This window comes from Haliotis cracherodii, unplaced genomic scaffold (genome assembly GCF_022045235.1).
Source record: "Haliotis cracherodii isolate W230 unplaced genomic scaffold, xgHalCrac1.p SCAF_10, whole genome shotgun sequence".
NCBI lineage: Eukaryota > Metazoa > Mollusca > Gastropoda > Lepetellida > Haliotidae > Haliotis > Haliotis cracherodii.
The window spans coordinates 29,099,121-29,125,867 of record NW_027266265.1 but is presented as its reverse complement, the minus strand read 5'-3'; the positions used below and the strand labels follow the sequence as shown (position 1 = coordinate 29,125,867).

The 26,747-nt window shown below is 40.6% G+C and overlaps 1 protein-coding gene across 1 annotated transcript; it reads right to left on the bottom strand.

Annotated features, from left to right (window-relative positions):
* On the bottom strand, nt 1–26,075 carry LOC139454260 (latent-transforming growth factor beta-binding protein 4-like). The gene is made up of 20 exons (XM_071235871.1): nt 25,897–26,075; nt 21,975–22,100; nt 21,268–21,390; nt 20,605–20,727; nt 19,876–19,998; nt 18,437–18,562; nt 17,802–17,927; nt 16,210–16,332; nt 14,197–14,322; nt 13,213–13,335; nt 12,564–12,686; nt 11,533–11,655; nt 10,600–10,725; nt 5,076–5,195; nt 4,177–4,305; nt 3,176–3,401; nt 2,789–3,006; nt 2,505–2,654; nt 1,465–1,616; nt 1–302 (listed from the first exon to the last, which is right to left on the bottom strand). The coding sequence occupies exons 1-20, from the start codon at nt 25,994–25,996 to the stop codon at nt 123–125; spliced, it is 2,766 nt and encodes a 921-aa protein (XP_071091972.1). The 5' UTR covers nt 25,997–26,075; the 3' UTR covers nt 1–122.
* Between the last annotated feature and the right edge of the window lie 672 nt (nt 26,076–26,747).

The window sequence follows — 26,747 nt, the reverse complement described above, 5'->3', positions numbered from 1 at the left end:
TTTTGTGCCAAGTATTTTTTATAACCTTAAATACAATATACATCTGCAAATGCCAGTTATGATGCAATAACAATAATAATCATGTCCATTTGATGGTGTTCATAATTTTGACGTCACAGTCTTCAGGGATTCTCTCTGAAGATCTTTTCGATCCAGTCCGTAGCTTGTCGGATGTCAGCAATGTTAAACTGTGAACTTGTGGGATCGCTGCTACATGTTATCATCTCCATCATAGTCAGACTGTCAGCAACATACTTCCCAGTGGCATCATCCCTGCAGATCACGCCACCACCAAAATCACCCTACAAGAAAAAGGCATGAGAGTGTGAGCGAGTTGGTTTTAATGCGCTTTGAAGTTCGTTTGCTATATAACGCCGCAGTCAGCTATAGTTCAGCTATATGACGGCTATATAATCGAGTCTTGACCAGACCATCCAGTGATTGATATCCTAAGCATCGATCTACACAATCAGGATACGACGACATGCATCAGCCAAGTCAACGAGTCTTACCACCCTATCCCGTTAGTCGCCTCTTGCAACACGCAAAGTCGCCTCTTGGGTTGCTGAAGACCTATTCTATCCCGGATCTTCACGGGTCTGATTTGAGGAAAGGGATGCTGGCCTCAGGTGTTTACAACCAGCCTGGGTATGATGCTGCATAAACTAGAAACATAATCCAGGCGAATCTGCGATTCAAACCCACGGCCTTGGGTGCCTGTGTTATTGCAATAAAAGCGAAGGTATTTTTCAGCCATTTGTTTCACTGTGTCTACTGTTATGTCATTTTCAAAAGGGGTTTCGCTTCGGAAACCGGCAAAACGCAAAAAAACACCAAAATGCCACCTCAGTTAAAACTAAATGTGGCATGTTGGAGTGAGAATATGTTAGGTTTATTTTTGCTAAAACAAAATTCTGTAAACAGTCGAGCTTGTATTCTGTATGTACAGCACGTTTTACGAAATGAAACATGTATATCGGTTAATTGCTTTCCTATAAAAAACAACATATATGGAGAGTATTACATTCATGTTTGTACCATTTTTATTTTATGAAACGGATCTCAGGATTGTCCGAGTGAGAGCGGGAGCAAAACATTATTTCCGACAAGTTTCGTAAAATCACGACAGGCAAACAAAGTTAAAACTCAATTAAGTCATCATAATTATTGAATATCAACTGAGGAGAACCGGTTTCCTCTACCGTGTCAAATGACAGTATCCACGTGATGTCATAATAAAAATGTGAGTCGCTAAATATCACGTCAACAACTATGCTTGTTTCAACAATGGAGTCTGGACTACTTTGACACAGAGATTAGTTTCATTACAACATGTGGAGCGTACGGATCTTTTATCAGATCGCTTATTTTGAACCGTCCATGGCTATAGATAATAGTACTCATGATTGTGGCTTTCATATGAGAGCAAACGGAGGTATCTTCTTGGGTGTTCTCTATACTCACGTTGCATGGCGAAGCGCCAGTTCCGTTGATGGCACACTTGGTCGTCAGAGGTTGAACAACGGGAACTTGGTTGTTGCGGTAATAACTGAGGGCTTCACATGCGTCGAAATCAAACACCTGGACCTCTGCCTTCTGGAGAACGCCCGACAGGTCTAAAATAATAATAATAATGATGATGATGATGATGATGATGATGATGAATGAGAAACGACCCGCACCTTGGGGGTAATATGACACACAATTAGCCAGGTCACACATTGTAACCATCCGATTCTCATTGATCGGCTCTACACACAAGTGACACATTCAGCCATGTCACACATTGTAACCATCCGATTCTCACTGATCGGCTCACACACAAGAGACACATTCAGCCATGTCACACATTGTAACCATCCGATTCTCATTGATCGGCTCTACACACAAGAGACACATTCAGCCATGTCACACATTGTAACCATCCGATTCTCATTGATCGGCTCTACACACAAGAGACACATTCAGCCATGTCACACATTGTAACCATCTGATTCTCATTGATCGGCTCTACACACAAGAGACACATTTAGCCATGTCACACATTGTAACCATCCGATTCTCTTTGATCGGCTCTACACACAAGAGACACACTCAGCCATGTCACACATTGTAACCATCCGATTCTCATTGATCGGCTCTACACACAAGAGACACATTCAGCCATGTCACACATTGTAACCATCCGATTCTCATTGGTCGGCTCTACACACAAGAGGCACAATCAGCCATGTCACACATTGTAACCATCCGATTCTCATTGATCGGCTCTACACACAAGAGACACAATCAGCCATGTCACACATTGTAACCATCCGCTTCTCATTAATCGACCCTTAAAACAAGCTTGGGGCCGGAATTCAGAGCATACAGTCATAATAATGACAGAAAAAGTTAGTGTTTAGGAAATTCGTTAATGATTACCTTCTCAGTATTTATAATCAACCGGCAGATTTGACCTTCAAGATATATGAAATTGACATATGTAAATACAGAATGCATACTTTCATCGGTACTGGTACCCCATCCAGTGATCTTGCACGTTGGGGATCCACATTTCTCTGGGTACTCCTTGGCGATGGGGATGCAAGCAGGGCGAGCGCAGTCTGTTAGTGTCACCTCTCTTTCAAGCTCAACCAGAGCGTAAGAAAATTCTGGAGAAAGAAATGAACAATGGAAGCCTTACGAATCAACAACACTCACGTACATCACGAACTGAGCTTAATGTGGCAGGGCTAAGGGTGAGTTACTTACACAACATCATCAGAGAAAGACAATAGTCACATACCTTGGTACGGAAGGGAAATTGCTGCAGGAGAAATGACTCCGGTCAAGATCAAAGAGAAAAAGTCGGTTGTGATTTGGAAGCGGCTCAGAGGGTGGAATGTGACATTCTTAATTCTGATGTATTGCTCATCTCCATTATTTTCGAAGATGTTGTGATCTCCAACCGAGGCAAACAGGGTATGGGAGTAAAAGGGATCTGAAGCTGATCTTCTACCGGCTCTGAAATAAATGTACAGGAATTGGTTGAAACTAGATGTACATAAAATTCTACTGGTCGTCTACCGGCTCTCAAATAAATGTACAGGAATTGGTTGAAACTACATAGCGTCTCGTTCCATCGAACGAAATATCGGAAACTTGTAGGTATATAGCAAAGATGTAGACTCACCTTATAAGAGCAAAAGCTGTGGTTAGAACCCACTTGCCCTGAATAAGAATGCCCGCGCCTTGATGCTGAGAGTTGGCAAAGCTTGGTTCTTGGTTCAGAATTGTTGTGTCAGCAAACCTTCTGAAAGACACTTGCCACGGGCTAATGCACTTCTGTTCTTCTTCAGAGAATCCTATCCTTATTTGTGGCGTAGGTACAGTACCACAGTCAGGGTGGTTGATTTCAACTGAGGAGAGGAAAGAGCAGGCTCAGATCTATTACTCATCAAAAGTTTCAGTGAGTAAAAGATAGTTTTAGGTCTCGTTTAGCAATATTCACGCGAGATGGTGGCGGGGGGGCGGGGGGCGGGGGGGTGGGGGGACATACATGGGCTTCACACAATGTACACATGTATATAAACGAACCATGTCCTCGATGTAGCTAGCCACGGCTTAAACAACTCAGTCTCACCACTGAGGTGCGGTGAAATGGGGTTTAACATCGCGTCTAAGATTATGCACTTATTTAGCAACGTGCATGCATGTGTGTGTGTGTATGTGTGACTGCTTATACTAGTCCGAACTAATGCCGAGTTTATAGTGCTAGCCCACTGAGATACCATGCCGCAGTTTAACATAAATACCCCACTAAGACACAGTATACTGTCTCCGAGTGTTCATGACGTCATGGCGATTTTATTTGACGTTGTTCCACCATGACAGTAACTGGGCCGATGTCTCCATTTGACGTCCGGAAACCCACATTTTTATACATGGAATGTTGAATGTTAATTCAATCGGGACAGATGATCCGAAATTTCACGTGTCTTGTAGGTTATTCTCTAAATACACCAGTGTCCGTCGCTAAGATCTAGACTATCGTAAATTCCATAACAGAGCCTTATTAAAGTCGTAACGCAGAGATGGCTTTATTGACCGGCACCCTGGACACTATAGTGGTACATCCAGGTACATACATGACATTCAAACTACACGGTATCTATCAGGTTTCTATGATATTACCTATGCAACTTGTTTTTCCATCGCCAGTGTAACCTGCTTGGCAAACACAGGTATAGGATCCAATTGTGTCCACACAATTTGCGTTAGCTGCGCACGTAAAGGTGGCTGCGTTGGAACACTCATTAACGTCTGAAAAAGTAATACCATAAAATTGAACAGTTCCTCACACGCTAATCAAGCTCACCTGCTTTCACCATACTTCCAAATGTATTGACCTGCGTTTCGGTGCTAATTACCAATTGTAGGCAAAATAAAAGACTTGCGTGTCAACATGTACAGCGAATTTTATTGAAGCGTTAAAACTCCGTTACATAAAACATTAGCTTATACTTTAAATCAGTAATAATACGTTAGGGGCAGACCATTTGAAATTCATGGGGTCAGGGTTGGTTGGTTGGTTTGTTCTTTAACGCCGCACTAAATTGCTGAATTAATCGTATACATGTAGCCCCTGTAAATCAGAGACAATCTGTGCACAGATAGAAATTGGAAATATTGAATGCGAATATGTTCATTGGGAAATTGGCAAACCAACCTGTCTAGTTCGCGTGCGTGCGTGTGTGCGCGTGTGCATATACGTGTACCTATAACACAATGGTAGAGTCGAGATCAAAAGCCAAATATCCATACACTACTTAATCCTTTTCAAAGTAATGTTTTAAAACATTTTACATATTCTACCCCGGCTCTCCGCGTGTCTTTTCGGGTCTGGGAGTGTTCCATATATCATTTACCATAATATTCCATAAAAATAATTCGTTCCCGAAAACAACACATCAGTTTCTTAATAAAAAAAACATCGATAAACTTTTTCCGCTCCACGTGTTGCGAGACTAAAAATATTCATCCAACACAAATCCCAGCCACTGACTGTTCATTGTAAACAAAATAGCACTCACTTGTACAGGTGACTCCATCCCCAGTGTAGCCGGGATCACATGTACATGTGTAGGTACCAGGTTGGTTCACACAGGTGGCTTCAGCGTGGCAGGTTCCAGAAATGTCACACTCGTTGACATCTGTTGAGGAACAATATCATGGCATTAGCAATATATCAGCGGTCTCCTCCCATTAGTAAGACAGCCCAGTTGTGAGACACCTTAAAACAACAATGTCATACCTGGTTGCACATGTTAATCAGGTAATTAACCCCTATCATGAAAATGGACTTGTCTTATTATAGACAAAAGAAATGACTCAAGATGCTTGATACCCTCTTTTACTTTATTTCATTCAACATTTTAATTCATCCATCCCTTAAATCCATTGTTTTAAAATATTCGCCACTTAGAGTTCAGTTAAAGTTAATTTCACAGTTCACATCACAGTTCACATCAAGGTTGTCACACTGACACAACCTTAATCCATCTTCAGAAGTTTGCCAACAGCATCCAAGAACTGGAGTGGTGTCTTGACACCATGGGATAGCTGATCCTTCAGTCTGGAAAGTCGATTGTCAATCTCCTTGTACACACGCTTTCTTGATGGTGGAGCTGCACCTAGGTCTAACTGAGATAGCTCGGTCTTCTCAGATTTCTCAATCTTCTTGATGATCTCGATGAACCTGTAGAGATTAGGATGACGATGATTCAGTGATGCATTGAGGCGACTGTGGAAACCCTCCAGGTTGTTGTTGGTACTTTGGCTGAATGTCTGGTGATGGTTCCACAGTGAAAGAGGGAATCTGGCTTCATAAGCATGTAATATGTAGTCGTTGAATTCGTCAGCATTCGGTACATCGGGAGACTGGCTCATGGAGTCAATCCATGCATCCTGAACCTGTTGAAGAGGCGGCAGAGGCAAGGCAGCAGCTCGTCGGATCCACTGTTCCACAAGGGGGTTATCTCTGTATCCAACAGCAAGACCAAGCTCCTGTGTTTTCCGCCAAATCGCCTGGGTAAAGTGAAAGAAACACCCCTTGATGTCTGAACCTTGAAACTCTGTCTGGAGGGCTCTAATGGCAGGAACTTCAAAGTCCACCTGGAATGTCTCTGGGTTGAATGATTGGTTCAGTAGATGTTGCATGTGGACCTTCAACTGAGCAAAGAGGCGTTGGTAAGTTGTAGTCCGACGATCAGGCATCAATGCGTAGACTAGGGGATAGGTAATGCTTCCTTTCCGTGCATGCAGTATGTAAAGCTGATTCCAAGGATGTGGGCAGGCGGAGAAAGTACCATCCGTGTAGACAATGGAAGCTGACTGGAGGACTCTAAGCTGATCATCAGTTGCAAATACCAGCATCTTGTCTTCTTCACCGTCGGCAAAAAGCAGAAACCGCTCACCATCATGGGTCTCTCTCCAGGGTGCTGCAATGTCGACTTCAGCTCTGGTTTTAGGGAGTTTCGGGATGTTGTGTGTGGTGTCTGTACATGGCGCTGCCGACTGAGCTGAAGGAGGGAAATATAGCTGCGGCCTCCGGATCATGTCTCAAGACCTCGTCGTTGTAGAGGGCTAGCACAGGAGTGGTTGGTTCTTCTCTTGCTCTCTTCCTTAAGCTGCCAAGGAACTGGATTCTGCTGGTGTCTTCTGGTGGGTGGTTGTGTACAGTGAAATTTCTGACAAAATTTCCAACTGTTGTACATTTGCCAATGCAGGTCTTAACGGTACATCGCCAGTGAGTACCAGTTTGTCTTACTTTGTTCTTGTAGTGGAGATATCCCTGAAAGGGGACCTAGAGAGTACCTCTTTGACTGGTAATGAACTCAACCTGCTGCAGACCTGCCATGATAAACTCATTTATTTCCTGAGAATATTCAAACAGAATTACTGGCCTACTCATCATGCTCATATTAATTAATCTGCTAATCATGGGCTGTGACCATTGTTAAGTGGGTAGACTGGCTGTGTTTGATTAATTATTCCCACCTACTCCACTGTCTTACAATGGGTGTCTCACTAATGGGATGTCTTACTAATGGGATCTAACCATATCAGCAAGCTAAAAACAGCGGCCAATGTAGACCAATTATGTCTGTCAACGCTAAACTAGCAAGGTTAAAACAGCGGCCAGTGTCTACCAATTATATCTGTCAACGCTAAACCAGGAAGGTGAAAACAGCGGCCAGTGTTTACCAATTATGTCTGTCAACGCTAAACCAGGAAGGTTAAAACAGCGGCCAGTGTCTACCAATTATGTCTGTCAACACTAAACCAGGAAGGTGAAAACAGCGGCCAGTGTCTACCAATTATGTCTGTCAACACTAAACCAGGAAGGTGAAAACAGCGGCCAGTGTCTACCAATTATGTCATGTTTTCGCTAAACTAGCAAGGTTATAACAGCGGCCAGTGTCGACAAAGTTTGTACACGCACCCAACATGGCACCTCCTACACCTCACTTCAGGCCTTAACTGGAGAGATGCCACTAAGTCTACGCAGGGAACAGCTAAGCTTAAATTTCTGGGCCGCGTCCCAATCAAACCCTCTCATCCAAAACTTAATAAACCAAAACATCTGCCCTAAAAACCAAGCTCTAGCTCGTAAACACCCCTTACTTACCCCAATATCCCAAAGAATAACAAACTACATAAATGAACACCAAATTAAAAATCTTAAACAAAACTGCAAACAATCAAATATCTTCACCCCTAAACTTAAAATACCCAAAATAGACACAACACTAGCTAGCCAAATAAATAAACAAACCGACCCAAACATAGCTAAAACTACCACACTAGCATACATACACGAAAATTGGCCAAATTGGTGTCACATTTACACGGACGGATCCTCAGACCCGACCTCCAAACACACGGGTTTCGGAGTCCATACCACACAACCAACTAAAACCACACAATCCTTCCGACTCCCAAATAACCAATCAATATTCAAGAATCCAAAAACCACAAAAAAAATCCTAATACTTACCGACTCCCTAAATGGACTGCAAGCCCTCCAAAACATAAATACCAAAAACCGACCTAATTAATAAATCAAATACTTAAAAACTCCAACGACCTAACTAAGGCAGGCAAACAAATAACCTTCTTGTGGATCTCCGCCCACGTAGGAATATACGGTAATGAAAACGCCGATAAAGCAGCTAAACTATCCCTCAAAATCCCAGAAATAAGCTTAAACTTACCCATCTCAACATCAGAAATTAAAAGTGTAAACAAGCAAAAAATCACCAAAAAAAAGCATAACCTATATCTAAACTCAAATAGCCAAATCAAAAAAGTGCTCAGCAAACCACTAACCAAACCAAAAATTCTCCATCCATCAAAAAAAATCGACAGAGTAATCACTAAACTCCAAACAGGACACACCAACCTAAATAACCACCTAAAAAAATTAAAAAAACACACTACAGGTAACTGCCCACATTACAAACAACTAGAAACCCCAGAACACGCACTCATCCACTGCACACACTACCTAACACATCGAACCGCATTACAAACCACCCTCAATCTAAACAAGGCTCTCACTCTAGAAGCAATACTAAACCCACAAAATAAACTAGAAAATTTCAAGGCCTTAGGCGTATTCTTAATCAAAACGGAACTAATAAAACGCATCTAAAAACATAATAACCTACCAAATCAAAATCACATAAACAAACAAACATCCACCATACCACGCTCCCTTAATTCTCCTCCCCAACCCCATCGGCATCTATTCCAAGTCTCAAAATTCCCAAATTATATATAAGCAACCCCTAAAGCCCCCTCTTAGGGTTGCACAGGCCACCTTCGCCCCTTTCGGAAACACATCAAATGGCCTGGCCGGGCCCGTGTGCGAAATACGCATCAGTCGGAAAGCGCACGTTAAATCTCCAAAGTAAGTAAGTAAGTAAGACAAAGTTTGTCTGTCAACACTAAACCAGGAAGGTGAAAACAGCGGCCAGTGTCCACCAATTATGCCTGACAACGCTAAACTAGCAAGTTTAAAACAGAGGCCAGTGTCGACAAAGTTTGCCTGTCAACACTAAACCAGGAAGGTGAAAACAACGGCCAGTGTAGACAAATCATGTCTGTCAACGCTAAGCCAGCAACAACGGCCAGTGTAGACAAATTACACGTATGTCTGTCAACGCCGGTCCAAAAATAATAAAATGTGCCAGAAGGTAATTATTGTTGTTTCTGTTCTTATTTCATCTGACCGAAAAAACTTTTATACGCTTAATTTAAAAGTATTATTTTGAATAATAATAATAATGTTTGTACTTCTTTTACGCCAGACTCCATACACAAAATGCATGCTCAAAGCGATGACATTATTACCCCCGTCAATGGAGTCTGCACTCGTTGATCATTCTCAGCTCCCTGGGGAGTATACAACCCAAGACGCCTGTGAGGCTTTAGAAGGTTAACTGTCTATTATTATTACCAACGACCTTGGAAACCAAAAAAATTGTAAACTAAAAGCATGAAAGAGAGTCTGCAGTATATAGTTTCATTTTCACATATGTGCCAAGTTAATAGACGGAGGTGAAAGTATAAATGTTACACATGGAATAAGACAGAGCTGTTGACTTGCACAGGTGAGGTGAGGTGAAATGGAGTTTAACGTCAAATTTCTTTTTTTTCAGCATGCGAGATACAGCAGCATACATGCTATGATATGAGCGAGTGCCCACCGGGTACCCAGCCTTTGGCATCCCTCTGCCTGAATGACGCCCTATGTTGTGTTGGAACTCCAAGTTGGTATATCCTTATTCATCCGTACAGGAATCAGAATCTGAATATCCTTATTTTATCATACAAACTAGGTGTGACTGTGCTTATACAGGATCCCGATCACTATCTGGTTGATTTATGCGTTTAAACTTGATATGTCCAACAGGCGGTGAGGTGAGGTGAAATTGGGTTTAACGTCGCGTCCAAGATTATTGCACTTATATAGCGACGTGCATGTACGTGTGTGTTTGTGTGGCTGCTTGTACTAGTACGGACTGATGCCGATTTATAGTGCTAGATCACTGAGATATGAACGAACCATGTCCTCGATGTAGCTAGCCACGGCTTAAACAACTCAGTCTCACCACTGAGGTGCGGTGAAATGGGGTTTAACATCGCGTCTAAGATTATGCACTTATTTAGCAACGTGCATGCATGTGTGTGTGTGTATGTGTGGCTGCTTATACTAGTCCGAACTAATGCCGAGTTTATAGTGCTAGATCACTGAGATACCATGCCGCAGTTTAACATGAATACCCCACTCAGACACAGTATACTGACTCCGAGCCGACCAGTCCTTGCTTTAGCCCCTTAATGCCGAGCGCCAGACAGGGTAAGAACAAGTACCATCTTTTAACGTCTTTTGGTATGACGTGGCCGGGGATCGAACCCCGGACCTTCCGCTCTCCGGGCGGACTCTCTACCACTAGACCACGGAGCCGGTCTGACTTGCACAGAGACGAATAGACACATGTACAAAAGTATGGCCAGACACATGGGCAAGGGACAAAACTATAATCTTACCTGTACACGTGAAGCCATCACCAGTGTAGCCGAAATTACACGTGCAGGTGTACGATCCAAAGGTGTCACTGCAGGTGGCAGCAGAGTCGCAGTTGTTAATGTTGGGTGCTGCGCATTCATTAATATCTGTGTGCCAGAATGTAAAAGTGTGTAAGTTTACTGATCAAACTTTAAAATATATGTCACTAAAACACTTATACACATACTTGAAACAGTAAAACACACTTCATATCACACCAGTATTATAATCAAGAAGAGTGAGTGAGTTAAAATTTAATGTCGCATTATTTCAGCCATATAGCGACATAACCATGAAGAACACCGTAAAGGAATCGCTGACGCTTCACAACATAAAATGATTACAGTTACTGAATAAATAAATCATTTCTTTAGATAGATAGATAGATAGATAGATAGATAGATAGATAGATATGCGAAACAGAAAATCATAAGATACATTTTAGGAACAAGGGCATTTTAAATCAGGTGTAGTATGTCAGTTTATGATGAATTGAAGGTGAAAAGGGTTTATCATCGAGGTCATTCAAGATTATTTCACTATATAGAGCAGTGTATGCATTTGTGTGTGAGGTTCATTGTATTAATCCGGATTTATGCCGGTTCAAAAGTGCTAGCGGTTTTTTGCCGAGCGCCAGGCTGGGTGAGAGCAATTCTCTCACCGTACTTTAAAGTTCTATCGCTGAGTTGAAAAGAACCGATGTTTATCCGTTGCATTGGGAAAAAGGAAACTCGTTTTGTTATGTCGTCTGCTTCGGGTTTTCCTAACTCAGTGAAACTGCGGACATATATTCCGGGCCAAAATGAACGGAAGGACAATTCGTTGTCAACCGATCGATCCCACGAGGTATAAGGTGAAATGTACCCTGTTTGTGAGCCCATGTGCACTAGTATATGGTGTTTAAGGGGTCTTACTGGTACAGGTAGATCCATCCCCAGAGAAGCCGGCTTGGCAGGTACAAGTGAAGGAGCCTACGGTGTTGGCGCAGTCAGCGTTGTCGTCACAGCCCCCGTTGTTAGTAGCACATTCGTTTACATCTGAAATTGAATAAAAATGGATGTCAGAAAATCGATAATTTCGAAAAACGATTATTTCTGCATAATTTGAAACATGTAACTTCTGTAAACCAGTGAACAAAAACGGCAGTTATTTATTTGTTGTTTTCCACCGGAGCAAGAAATATTAAATAAACAATACGGCGATGTAAACATAACGGGCAAACCAGTCGTCCACAGTGTGATCAACGCCCACGACACCAGGATACAGTGACACGCAAGAAGCAAAGTTTGGAGTATGCTTCTGGGCCCCGTTCCTCAAAGCGATCTTAGCGCTAACTCGGTCGTAACTCCCATTCTTTAACACTAACTTACGACAGTCGTAGCGCTAAGATCGCTTTGTGGAACGGGTCCCTGGACTCCAAGCGTAAGTGAGGAACCACATTTAAACAGGTCTGAAGTATTAAGGAGAGTAACCTCAATGACTCGTCTCAGACATCCACACAAATTCAGTGAGTTTGGAACAACAGAAAGAGGCTCCCAAATTGTACTCATTTGGGGATTCGAACTCCGGCCTTCGGCTTCAAGAGCTAAAGCTTTTTGACAACATCATCGAAGTGTAAACTTTTTCGAAGCCTGGTGCTTCTCAATGAAATGTCGTCGTTTTGGCAAATATAGTTTGCATTAATTTTCTTTAATTATCTGTGATTGAGGGTTCGAATCTCAGTTCGCCCTGATTATGTTTCTAGGTTTGTCAGCACCATACCCGTGCTTGTGGGTTTCACCAAATGGTAAACATCTGGGACCTGCATCACTTTTGGGCTTTCCTTTCGCATTAAGCTGACACGCCGTGATATAACTGGAATACTGTTCAAGCAGCGTTAAACCAAAATCATTCACTGATTTTAATAATGTGTAGTTATTTAAGTATTATAAATTTCAAATATTACCTGTGCATCCAACATTGCCATTTCCGCTAAAACCAGTGAAGCAGACGCAGGCGTATGAGCCAAATGTATCAACGCAATTTGCGTTAGCCCCGCATAAGTTGGTGTTGAGACACTCATTGTTATCTGAGACAGAAATATCATAGGAATAAGAAAGGTCCAAATACACCTCAGGTGCTCAGCGGCGGCTGTAACATATATACCCATATTTATTACCTGCGCTTGCTCATATGCCATTGGAGATATGTGGAAAAAAAATGCATCCTCACACAATGAAACCTCGTTAATCCCGACGATATCGTGTGCGGTGAACCCAATAATAAACAATGTCTGGTTTAACGAATCATACAATGCGTTGTGATATAGGTTCAGTACAGATAAACGTTCCTAAAAGTAATCGCCAAAAAAAGTGAGAAGTCCGTATAAACAAGGTCTTGGCTTTCGGGGTGTGACTTTATACAGGGAATATCCTATGAACAGATACAGTGGTCTGAACTTATACCAGATAATAATAATTGTTATTGCATAATAAAATACGGCCATAATAACAATAAATGCCCGAACCCTAATGTGATAATACAAATAACTGTACTTGATGTGATTATAATGTAAAAGGAATATGTTTGTATTGACAAAGAAGAATGACACTTACTGAAGCAGTTGAATCCGTTGCCGCTGAAGCCACTGTTGCAGGTGCAGGTGAAGGAACCATCAGTGTTGTCGCACCTAGCGTTGCCGTCACAGCCACCGTTGTTGGTATTACACTCGTTTATATCTGAAAATCGATTTTATTGCTGCGTTAAATATTATACATTTCACCCCAGTAAACCAGTGAAATAATAACACAGATATGTGCTTGTTGTTTTATGCCGCAGTCAACAATATTAAAATGTATTACGGTGATCTGTGAATAATTTGAGTCAGGCAAACCTGTGATTAATAGTGGTAAATGTTGACTCCGCCGGTTACAGTGACACGCATCTGGCGTCAGGATCACGACCAGGCTCAACATTCGTTTGCATCTGCATCATGTACTATTTATGCTTTCCTACGACAATAATGTACTATTTATGCTTTCCTACGTCAAGAATGTTCTGCTTATGTTTTCCTACGACAAGAATGGTCTATTTATGCTTTCCTACGACTAGAATGTACTATTTATGCTTTCCTACGACTAGAATGACTGTACTATTTATGCTTTCCTACGTCAAGAATGTTCTACTTATGTTTTCCTACGACAAGAATGTACTATTTATGCTTTCCTACGACTAGAATGTTCTATTTATGCTTTCCTACGTCTAGAATGGTCTATTTATGCTTTCCTACGACTAGAATGGTCTATTTATGCTTTCCTACTACTAGAATGGTCTATTTATGCTTTCCTACGACTAGAATGGTCTATTTATGCTTTCCTACATCTGGAATGGTCTATTTATGCTTTCCTACGACTAGAATGGTCTATTTATGCTTTTCTACGACTAGAATGGTCTATTTATGCTTCCATGCATAAAGAATGTTCTATTTATGCTTTCCTACGACTAGAATGTACTATTTATGCTTTCTTATCATACTAACAGAATGATAATCAAACAAACGTTTCATCTTCTCCATCACAGAAGCTACAGAAGCTAATCACCTTGGCAGCTGATGGCAGGATCCCCAGTGTATCCGGCGGGGCAGCCACATGTATATGACCCTGGGTTGTCAATGCAGACTGCGGGGGCCACACAGGTGTGACTGCCAATGTCACACTCGTTGATGTCTGAAAGAGTGAGTCAGTAGGGTTTAACACCAGTTTGAACAGCCTTTTAATGACAACAGAACGAGTCAGCTACCTGTGCAGGAACGTCCAGAGTTTAAAAAAGGGTGGTGTACGTTTACCGATTTGAAAACCAAATGCATTTGCATGGTTAAGAAAGCCCACGGACCATACACAGGATGCATTTAGAAATGAAACCGGTGAGCAGAGCGGCGAACTTATCCAAATTGGTGTCACATTTACACGGACGGATCCTCAGACCCGACCTCCAAACACACGGGTTTCGGAGTCCATACCAAACAACCAACTAAAACCACACAATCCTTCCGACTCCCAAATAACCAATCAATATTCACGGCAGAACTAATGGGCATGGCCTCAGCCCTCCATAATCAAGAATCCAAAAAACACAAAAAAATCCTAATACTTACCGACTCCCTAAGTGGACTGCAAGCCCTCCAAAACAAAAATACCAACAACCGACCTAAATTAATAAATCAAATACTTAAAAACTCCAACGACCTAACTAAGGCAGGCAAACAAATAACCTTCTTGTGGATACCCGCCCACGTAGGAATATACGGTAATGAAAACGCCGATAAAGCAGCTAAACTATCCCTCAAAATCCCAGAAATAAGCTTAAACTTACCCATCTCAAAATCAGAAATTAAAAGTGTAAACAAGCAAAAAATCACAAAAAATGGCATAACCTATATCTAAACTCAAATAGCCAAATCAAAAAAGTGCTCAGCAAACCACTAACCAAACCAAAAATTCTCCATCCATCCAAAAAAATCGACAGAGTAATCACTAAACTCCAAACAGGACACACCAACCTAAATAACCACCTAAAAAAATTAAAAAAACACACTACAGGTAACTGCCCACACTGCAAACAACCAGAAACCCCAGAACACGCACTCATCCACTGCACACACTACCTAACACATCGAACCGCATTACAAACCACCCTCAATCTAAACAAGGCTCTAACTCTAGAAGAAATACTAAACCCACAAAATAAACTAGAAAACTTCAAGGCCTTAGGCGTATTCTTAATAAAAACGGAACTAATAAAACGCATCTAAAAACACAATAACCTACCAAATCAAAATCACATAAACAAACAAACATCCACCATACCCAGCTCCCTTAGTTCTCCTCCCCAATCCCATCGGCATCTATTCCAAATCTCAAAATTCCCAAATTCTATATAAGCAACGCCTAAAACCCCCCTCTTCGGTTGCACAGACCACCTTCGCCCCTTTCGGAAACACATTAAATGGCCTGGCCGGGCCCGTGTGCGAAATACGCATCAGTCGGAAAGCGCACGTTAAATCTCCAAAGTAAGTAAGTAAGTAAGTAAGGCGAACTTATGATAATCGTTTAACAACACTGATTGCCATGCTAAAAAGCTGGTTTCAAGTGATTTATATGTTCTGTGTATCTGGAGTAAACAGTATCCTAAATTCCTCCAATATGTTTTAACAACATGTTTATGCATGTTCAAATATACCTCGGCTTCTCCGATATTGTTGAGCAACTAGCTCCCTATATAGTGATCATGAGTATGTGATTATAGTGTGTGTCCGCCTATAGCAATGTTCCAGCAACATGCCAACACTCCAGAAAGGAGCTTTACACATCGCACGCTAGACTAACATTTACTCCCAGTCTCTTATTTATAAATATATATTTACAAAAAGAAAAGAAAATCCAAATAGAGCCCATAACAATGCTTAATTTCAGTTGAGGCAATCTAGACTTGAGTTGGGGTCATTTCTGAATATAATCTCTAAGGTTTGGGAGAAAGACTAACTGCATTAACTGTTTCCCTATATAGGTGATTAATTACACACTAAATTGTTCACATATTGGTTCTTTTCTTACTTATGCAGAAGTCGCCAGAGCCGGTGTAACCAGAGTTGCAGGTACACGTGAAGGAGCCTACGGTGTTGTCGCACCGAGCGTTGCTGTCGCAGCCACCATTGTTGGTACCACATTCGTTTAAGTCTGAAAATCGATTTTATTGTTGCATTAATCTTATACATGTAGCAACTGTGAACCAGAGCTACTCTGAACAGGTAGAAATTGAAATTGTTGAATATGAATATGTTGATATGAATATGTTGATATGTCGAACCCCGGACCTTCCGCTCTCCGGGCGGACGTTGTACCACTAGACCACGAAGGCGGTCCATTAGGAAAGACTATGGAGACGCGGATGGACAGTGTAGTCAGATTATAAAACGTGCATATTACAGAGAGGTCTTACGTTTATGTTGGGTTGTTGGTTGGTTTGTTGTTTAACGCAGCACGCAGCAATATTCCAGCTATATGACGGCGGTCTGTAAATAACTGAGTCTGGACCAGACAATCCAGTGATTGATATCATGAGCATCGATCCACACAATTGGGATCGATGACATGCATCAACCAAGTCAGCGAGCCTGACCACCCGATCCCGTTAGTCGCTTCTTACGACAAGCATAGTCACCTTTTACGGCAAACATGGGTTGCTGAAGACCTATTCAACCCCAATCTTCACGGGTATTACGGGTATGTAAACGGACGGGTGAGTTGAAACTCTAGGGTCATATCACGTCACGAGACAACAGTGTATTGTTTCCGTCATCCTAACGGAATTGTTAACGTCATTCGAATCGTATTGTGACGTGTGTTTGAAATGACGTCACACTAGAAAAGACGTCATAGCTGAAGATTGTTGACGTCATTCGACAAATTGTGGTTCCGTTGCTGTTGTGACTTGCTGTCCTAATTGGAAAACACTAAAATTCGTCTCTGTGTGGAGACATCTTCTTTAGTAATAAATAGAGGATATTATAAGAGGGTTCATTTCATACTATGTTTAGGACACTCGTGCTTAAATTCAGGTATTTCCCTCGCTCTCGCTTGGGAAATACCGGATTTTAGACACTCGTGTCGTGAACATACTATGCCATGAAAACTCATATGCTACCCTCTATATGTGTTGTGACCGGAGTGAGTGAGTGAGTGAGTATGGTTTTACGCCGCTTTTAGCAATACTCCAGCAATATCACGGCGGGGGACACCAGAAAATGGGCTTCACACATTGTACCCATGTCGGGAATCGAACCCGGGTCTTCGGCGTGACGCGCTAACGCTTTAACCACTAGGCTACCCGACCGCCCCTTGTGACTGGAGTGAGGGGGTTTGGTATACAGTATTTCAGTCATACAACAGCGTTTCAGCTTGACGTTGGAGGAAGCTCATCGTGGTGCAGATCTTAAAGGTTTACCACCTTCTGAAACCACGGGTATGTTGTTGAAAGCGAAAGAGGGCGAACCAGGTACTCCAACCCAGGACCATAGGTTCCTTCACGCCAAAGGTACGCGAGTCAGACAACTGGTAGACAAGGTTGGGAGCGAGCCCTTGATAGCATATAATTTTACTGTGTTCCCTTTTTCATTTCTATCAGTATGTATGGGGTGATCCCTTACCTGTACATCCAACAAAGCCATTTCCAGTATAACCTGGCAGACAATCGCAAGTGTAGGAACCAGCCGTATTGGAACAGACAGAGTTTGCTTGACAGGTGTCAGTGTTGGCCGCACATTCATTAATATCTGAAACAAGGCAGGGTGTAAATCATCACCAGTAGATACATTCCGAGGGTTTTATACAAACAGATCTAAATTACCTTCACGTTTTGTCATGACGGGAATACCGTCCAGGTATGTTAGGGCAGTCCGTAAATAATCGAGTCTGGACAAGACAATACCGTGATTGACATCATGAGCATGAGATGATGACATGTATCAACCAAGTCAGCTAGACTCACCACTCGAGTCGCCTCTTATGACAAGCAAGGGTTGCTTAAGAACGAATATTCACGGAGACTGTGCATGTGGACTACATGTGCTAACTATCGCAAAACTGGAATATTCATTGGTATTCATAAAAAAGCCTACCCTAGCAGACAGACCAAGCACCATGACAGCGTCGAATTTCGAAAACGCGACCAGTGGATCCTGGTAAAACTAAGGGAGGTAACTGAATCATAAAAAACACACATTCTTTTTTTTAAGTTAAACACGATTCAATGTGTAACATCAAGCTTCTAAGACAAAATTACCTGTGCAAGCTATGGTCGGAGTGCCTGTGTATCCGTTCGGACATGCGCAGGAGAAGGAACCAATGTTGTTGGTACATATAGCGTCTGTGCCACAGTTGTCAGTACCCGAAAGACATTCGTTGATGTCTGAAAACGTGTTCCCAAATATTTATTGATCAGCCTTTCTAAATCAGTTTTGTGTAAACTAATACTAATGAGATGTGCTTGTGTAGCCTGTTGGTTAAAGAGCTCGCTCGTCACGCCGAAGGTCCGGGTTCGATTCCCCACAAGGCTCCACTGCAAAATTCTGGTTTCCCCCGCCGTGATATTGCTGGAATATTGCTAATTGCGACATAAAACCATACTCACTCTCACTCGCAAATGTACATGTATCTTACTCTCTAATTTCACCAAGTCAGTCAAACAGATTGTCTTCTTAGTATGTTAAACCTCTGCCTTGGAAAAATACCATCGAGTCAGTTGTTGATACGAGAAGACAACTCGCGATATTAAAAGTAAAACCACTACCCTGGCTAAATCAGCTCCTGTGTGCGTAATATTCAAACGAATCTAATAGACGCGTACAGTACTCTTTATTTGAATACTGTTTCGTTGACCAGATCGTGGTATTGGTATTTCAAAACTCCAATTTATTTTACTGCCCTCAAAAAGTACACCGAGTCGTCTGTAGAAACGATAAAACCTACATCGACATTTGATATAGAATTATGCCATGAGATAAGATGGAAATCTACTACTCAAAAGAAATTCAGGAACACCCGATTTTCTATCATATGACTATAGTTGTTAATCTGTAATGGTCATGACATTAACTATAGTCATAGAAAAAAAAATGTGGGTTATTCAACTTCTTTTGAGCAGCATAAACATACCACATGACTTTAAAGTTAAATCATTTCGAAAATTATATAAGCTGTTAAATGACTGATGCCTTCACTTAACGCTATCGTCGCAAAGTTCAAATATTGCTGATTCTCTTTGGGTAGTGTGTCCATTGCTTCAGCAGTGATATTCAAACAGTACGTATGATCTTTGCAGAGCTTCGTCGAGTTTTTTCAGCCTAGAAGCGTTTGTAATTGTTCGGTCAAATCTGTTTTAAAGTGTATACTTTCTTTTGCCCCGCATCTATATGACATCAGTCTGTACATAAACGAGACTGTAACAGACACACCAGTGATTGACATCGAGAGCACTCATCTACGCAGTGGAGATATGAGGACATGCATCAAACAAGTGAGCAAGTTTACCCGATCTCGGTACTTGCCTCTTTCGATAAGCATGGGTTCCCTACATATACTGGAGGATAGTTATGCCTACAGGCATGTGCAAATAAACCTATTTATTAATGTCTTGAAATGGATCATCAGCCGTTATGTCACCCTTAGGTGAAAGCAAATGATTGGTGTCGTTATATAGTTTAGCTAGTGTTTCTATCTTACCTGTGCAGCTGAATCCATTTCCGGTGAAGCCAGTGTTGCAGGTGCAGGTGAAGGAACCAACAGTGTTGTCGCACCTAGCGTTGCCGTCACAGCCACCGTTGTTGGTAGCACATTCGTTTACATCTGAAAATCGATTTTACTGTTGCATTTGTCTCACACATAGTAAACCGTTAGTGAGTTGGGTTTCACGCCGCTTTTAACTTTATTCCAGTTATATCACGGCGTGTCAGCTTAATGTAGGAGGAAATCCCGATGTGATTGAGATCTCAGACGTTTACCACTTCGGTGAAACCCACGAGCATGGGATGATGCTGACAAACCTAGAAACATAATTGGGGCGAACTGGGATTCGAACCCACAATCATAGGTTTTCTGGCGTCCCTAGGGGACGCAACTCTGCACAGCGAATCGCCTTAGACGACTGGGCCCATGGTGCCCACAATTTGATATTGATTTATAAACACGTTTAATATATTGTCAGAATAGTACACTGGACTCTCCTTCTATTTAGTTCACTTAAAAAGCGAATGGGCTATCATATCAAACCTGTGTCAATCAATCACTGTATTCAACCTATTAATGCGATAGCTGAAATAATGTTTTCTCGTAACCATCACAACGAAAACAATCATACCAAAGCAAGAATATCATTCTAATAATGCTTTGTAATCTCCATGTCTCAGCAAATGTTGGTGTTGTCATATAATTCTGCTAGTGTTTCTATCTTACCTGTGCAGCTGAATCCATTACCGGTAAAGCCAGTGTTGCAGGTGCAGATGAAGGAACCAACAGTGTTGTCGCACCGAGCGTTACTGTCACAGCCACCGTTGTTGGTAGCACACTCGTTTGTATCTGAAAATCGATTTTATTGCTGAATTAATCGTAAACATGTAGCCCTGTAAACTGGAGAAAATCTAACGTCGTTAATTGTCATTTTGTTTTACGCCGTAGTAGCAATAAAAAAACTTTATATTACGTCGACATGTAATTAATGCGAGCCAGGCAAACCGCTGATTGGCCACCATTGTGACTCTAGCCTAGGTTTACTGTATTCGTTATTGTTGACGATCGGCGAATCTCAATGCAAACTACGATGTACCCATGAAACAGGTAAGATTGAGAAACCAGTTGCTTTCAGCTTGGAAACACCTGTATGAACCAAATCAGCTAGAACATGTGAATGAATGTGCAGCGAATGGTTCTCACGACCAAAAGCCGAAAGAATTTACCAGTTCGAGAACAAGACCTTGATCTCGTCAGTCTGCGACTGTTTTTATCGGATGAGATGGATACAAAATGCATTGTTTTGGCACCATAAATAATCCCTCAATCATTCTACAGTCTATAAACTGGGCAATATAAATAAACCCCTACTGTGACCAATTGACCTACCAACACAAGTCTTTCCGTCACCCGTGAAACCGGCGTTACAAGCGCAGGTGAAAGATCCAATGGTGTTTGAGCAGGTTGCTTGACTGTGACAGTCGTGGGTATTGAGGGTACACTCGTCATCATCTGAAACATACCATTTGGTTATAGCGGGTAGTTCAAGCTTACAATGGCCTGTAAACGGTTAAAAAATAGTATTTTCAATCAATGCTTCGAACGATGCTTCCTCTCTGTGAAAGGGACAACCGCATGTATGTTTTTTCTAAACATTTGTTTTTAGGACATCCACTAGACATTGCTGTTTGGGGGTTCAAACTGAGGTAAAATATTTTGTTTCCATTTGATTCTCAAACATATTTTTTTCCTATTCAATGGTTCTCAAAAAGGTGATGGTGCACCATTCCCAAAAATATGATAGCACTGATACACCAAACAATGGAGGGTGTTCATCTCTTGAAAGCATTTTCGGAATCCTCCAATGTTCCTATTTAGATACCACAAGAACAAATGCCACATTAACATTATGTGATTATATATATGCTGGTAACAGTTTTGTACCAGTGCTGTATTACTCTTTCTCAGTATGGACATATTGTAGTGCTTAAAGTTGTAAATGTTGTTCCAATAACTGTAGGGTGTAGTTTTGTAGAACAAATGGTAGTTGTCGCAGCTGTCGAGGTGATGGTCGCCGTGACATTGTTTTCACTTACCTATCTGTATGCAACATATTCCAGTATAACAAAGGAGGTAATTGTTGCCTCCTGGCGGATCTGATGTCCAGCCCGTCGGACAAACACTGGAATAGCACTTCCTTGCTGAGTTCGCGACTTGGCATTCTGAAACAAGTCATCAAAGGTTTGTTATATTGTTCTAAAGGCGTTTTCGATTTTTTGGCACACATGAAAAGCCAAGAGCCTGTAACATTGACATCCTTCATTGAAAATAAATCTGTTTTAGCTATTTATGTATTAGTTTGTATTTTTAATCAAAATAGCCTTATTCATTTCTTTTGACTACTGTCATTTATATAAAATTGTACCTTGCATCTACATATTTATATGGATAAAGAAACCTTATCTAGCTTTATTACGGTTTTATTACGGTTTTCAAGGCATGAAAATATTGTCATTTTGTGTGTATGTACCAATGTCATCCTTTGAAATTTTTATTAATAAGTATTTATTGCGACAAAGGGAAATTGAGATATTCGGTATTCATACTGAATAATTTATTTATTCAAAAAAATACTTTTAATATATACTTATTGCCTAACCGTATAATTCGTATTGTCTTGTTTTGACTGCCGTCCCACTCTGGTATTTTTCTTTGGTAATGATATACAAAGTCACAAGCTTATAGTACCCGTATATGTTTCAAGTAAATATTTCATTTGACATTTGTCTTCTCTCTTTTTCTAAATGTCCGTAAGAAAACATTATGTTAAAATTCGTTGACACTGTCCACCGGGACTGGTCACTGTGAAGAGTGTTTCCGGACAACTGGCTTTATGGAATTAAAAACGACGTAATCATTGCAAATTATGTCCGGCTTCGTAAGATTATTCCGGAACACAATTTGATGAAGCGATTTGTATAGATGAATAAATAATTATGATAATAGCGGATAGAGCAACACGTCTGGATGATCTCAAATGTTTTCGTAATAATCGTTTTTGAACGTTGGAACATTTATAATTAGCCCCCTCTCTAATTCAAAGTATATTCTAATTTTACTGGAGCCTCGTGTCACAGTTTTTTTAGGTACACAATTGACTTGCCTTTGCATGTGTTTACGAAAGGGTGTCAGCGGTCGGGCAGGAATCGCTCACTTTTTCGCAAACACATGGTATCATGTATTTGATAGTGATTCATAACCACATGCTCATGATTTGGTCGGAATCATACAATGGACTCTACTGTTATCAGAGATTTCTTATGATTATCGAAAGAGTGTTGTCGCTTATATTTATATTAAGTCATGACACATATCAATCAGCGGTATCAATATGGAAGGATTCCACGTTTAAAGAACTTCAACTTCTTCTATGAAAGAAGCGACATTTGCATATAATAAAATACAGATGTCACAAAACGCTTGTGTGACGGCTCAAGAGACGAGTTTATATACTTGTTCGAAAACATTTCTTGACGTGAGATCATTTAATGACAAGACACTTCCAATAATACCACAGCCAAATGTGGCTATAAAGATTTATGTATGAAAAGAAAAGCCCCTAATAAAATGTATCCTAAAAAGAAGGCCACGTGTTATCAAAGAAAGGCTCCAGTTCGTACTATTCATAAATGTCGAAATACACACGAAGTAAATATTCATCATCTTAATTATTTACATTCTCGTTGTGTTAGATGTTACCAAGCATATTCAAATACGATGGGAGGTGTGTGTGTGTGTGTACTCTAAGGGCGACTTACTTCGCCGCCTCTGGGCATAAAGGTTTCAGTCAGACGTGAAATGTTTGAACAAGAAGATACCACCCTCTTCGGGTAGGTGACTACGTTCAAGTACCTTTTACCATAGCGTTAAGATGATGTTTTCTAAAGACCTAGAACTGTCACTGAAATGCTCCCATGAGAACCCTAAAATCATATGAATTAACTTTATCCGCATCGCTGTAGTATCCTTAACCCAAGGAACTTAAGTAAACATGAATAATCCAAATATTGCAGTGTTTTTGGTACAGAAATTGGTATAGCATAATTATTATGGAGAAATGTATGAAATAAACGGTTAACATTAAAGTTATCCTGGCTGACAGGTCATTGAATACATCCCAATACATCGATAATTCATCGATAATTATCACTTTTTGTAAAATATTCTGAAACATCGTTTAATCTTTTAACCAGTTGCTATAATGATTTAGCCACTTTATCATCGCAATCGGGAAAAATAATATGTTTTTACTTACATTGACTTTAAGCCGATAAAGTATTCTTCTTAAATAGAGTTGAACATCAATACGATTGTTTGTTCATAAATAATATCTATCATATTCCATTACACTCAGAGTTTTGCATTTATAAAATGTATATATAACAATGTATATTTGTCATAACATTATTCTTTTGCGGTAAAGAAAATACTGAATTCATAATTTATATATTTCGAAGGTTATTACAGAATGTCTGCAAATGTATATGTTACAGTCAATGTTTAAAATCAGTCAATGTTTATAAATTGCCTGATTTTACAAATTGACTTTAACATCTGTTATACGTATCGATTTCTCTTGAAGTGATACGATCTGGTGCCTATTACGTGTAGTTCTGGTTAAATGTATGTTCTGTACATGTATGCACGCACTGCAAACATTTCGGATTCTCTTGACGAGATAAAGCTATATATCTGGTGCCTATTACGTGTATTTGTAGTTATAGCGGGGTATCTGTATGTATGCACGCACCGCAAACATTTCGGATTCTCTTGAAGAGACAAAGCTAAATATCTGGTGCCTATTACGTGTATTTCTAGTTATATCGGAGTGTCTCTACATGTATGCACGCACCGAAAACAATTCGGATTCTCTTGAAGAGACAAAGCTAAATATCTGGTGCCTATTACGTGTATTTCTGGTTATATCGGAGTGTCTGTATGTATGCACGCGCCGCAAACAATTCGGATTCTCTTGAAGAGACAAAGCTAAATATCTGGTGCCTATTACGTGTATTTCTATTTATATCGGAGTGTCTGTATGTATGCACGCGCCGCAAACAATTCGGATTCTCTTGAAGAGACAAAGCTAAATATCTGGTGCCTATTACGTGTATTTCTGGTTATATCGGAGTGTCTGTATGTATGCACGCGCCGCAAACAATTCGGATTCTCTTGAAGAGACAAAGCTAAATATCTGGTGCCTATTACGTGTATTTCTGGTTATATCGGAGTGTCTGTATGTATGCACGCGCCGCAAACAATTCGGATTCTCTTGAAGAGACAAAGCTAAATATCTGGTGCCTATTACGTGTATTTCTGGTTATATCGGAGTGTCTGTATGTATGCACGCGCCGCAAACAATTCGGATTCTCTTGAAGAGACAAAGCTAAATATCTGGTGCCTATTACGTGTATTTCTGGTTATATCGGAGTGTCTGTACATGTATGCCCGCACCGCAAACATATGCAGTTCACGAATAATTAGGGTAGTCATTAACTAATAGATTTATGTTCTTCATTTGATTTGAGTTAAGAAAAAATATATTTCGAATGGTTCAACTGAAACCTGCTAGGACAATGACTTATCTCGAACCTAGCCTCCCTTTGAACTATATTATTTATATGATGACATCAATAATCTTAATAACCGTGTGTAAAGTATCTATTCATTTTCATATTTGGATAATGACTAGCCAAACTAAATTTCTTAGACATCAACTTTTTATTACAATGGTGTAGCCAGACTCTCATCAAAATCACACGTTTTGTGTGATCATTTTAAATAAACCTTTCACAGGGTTCTGAAATCGTACATATTATAAATACATTAATCAATACAGTTTACGTTGATTAAAATGAAAAATACCATTAGATGTATTTTCATAAATATATAGTCTTTGACGCCATATTGTCTGAACAAATTTTACTAAAGCACGCCAATAGTCAATAAAATACTCACCACTGACGCTCCACAGCATTTCCATGAGGGTCGCCGAGTTAACTACCGTTATAAAGACAAATAGCAGCCCAAAAACCTTTCCTGACATGACGGGCGCCATCTTGTTGTCTTGCTGTACTGGGGGAACGCAAAGAACTAACCGTTATATACTGAATTATATATATTCATTCAGCTTGATGCGCAAACAATGCGTCGTGAAGTTCAGGCTGGGTGGATTCCACCCTACTTAAACATCAACACTGAATAGAACTTGTTGGATTAAGCAAATGGGCATATGAGGTCATGAAGGGAGAAAAGGGCGGAAGGTGTAAAAGAGATCTCTACGCTAGAAACCTCCGCTTGAGACCCTCTTTGTCAACAATTTGTTGACATATTGATGATGAAACATGTGTAGATAATTCACAAATGTTATTACATTAGTGAACATGTTAATTGTAAGTTCACGACGTCTCGCATTCGGGTTTGCATGAAGTATCTCGTGTAAATTTAAGTACTCTATGTATTGAAAGGTGTTTTTACGTGGTGTTTTTCTGAATAGCTCCTGTCAATGAAAAGGTTTGGACATGTTTCACAAGCCTATGTCAAACAACTGCACATGCATATAATAGATACCTGAGCAAGCAGTGATATTTAGTTTTCACAATGATAAATGTTAGGGTGTGGGGATTGGCTGAAAGAGCTTTGATATGACGTCTCTGACGTGAGGGACTTGGGGAACAAGCCACAAATGTGTACACTACCTGTAATAGTCGCGATGTTAGCCTGAGGTCGGACAAGATGATAATGTTGCAATGAAACACCGTCTGACATATTTCACGTATTTGTCCATCACTATTTTCAAATGATTACGT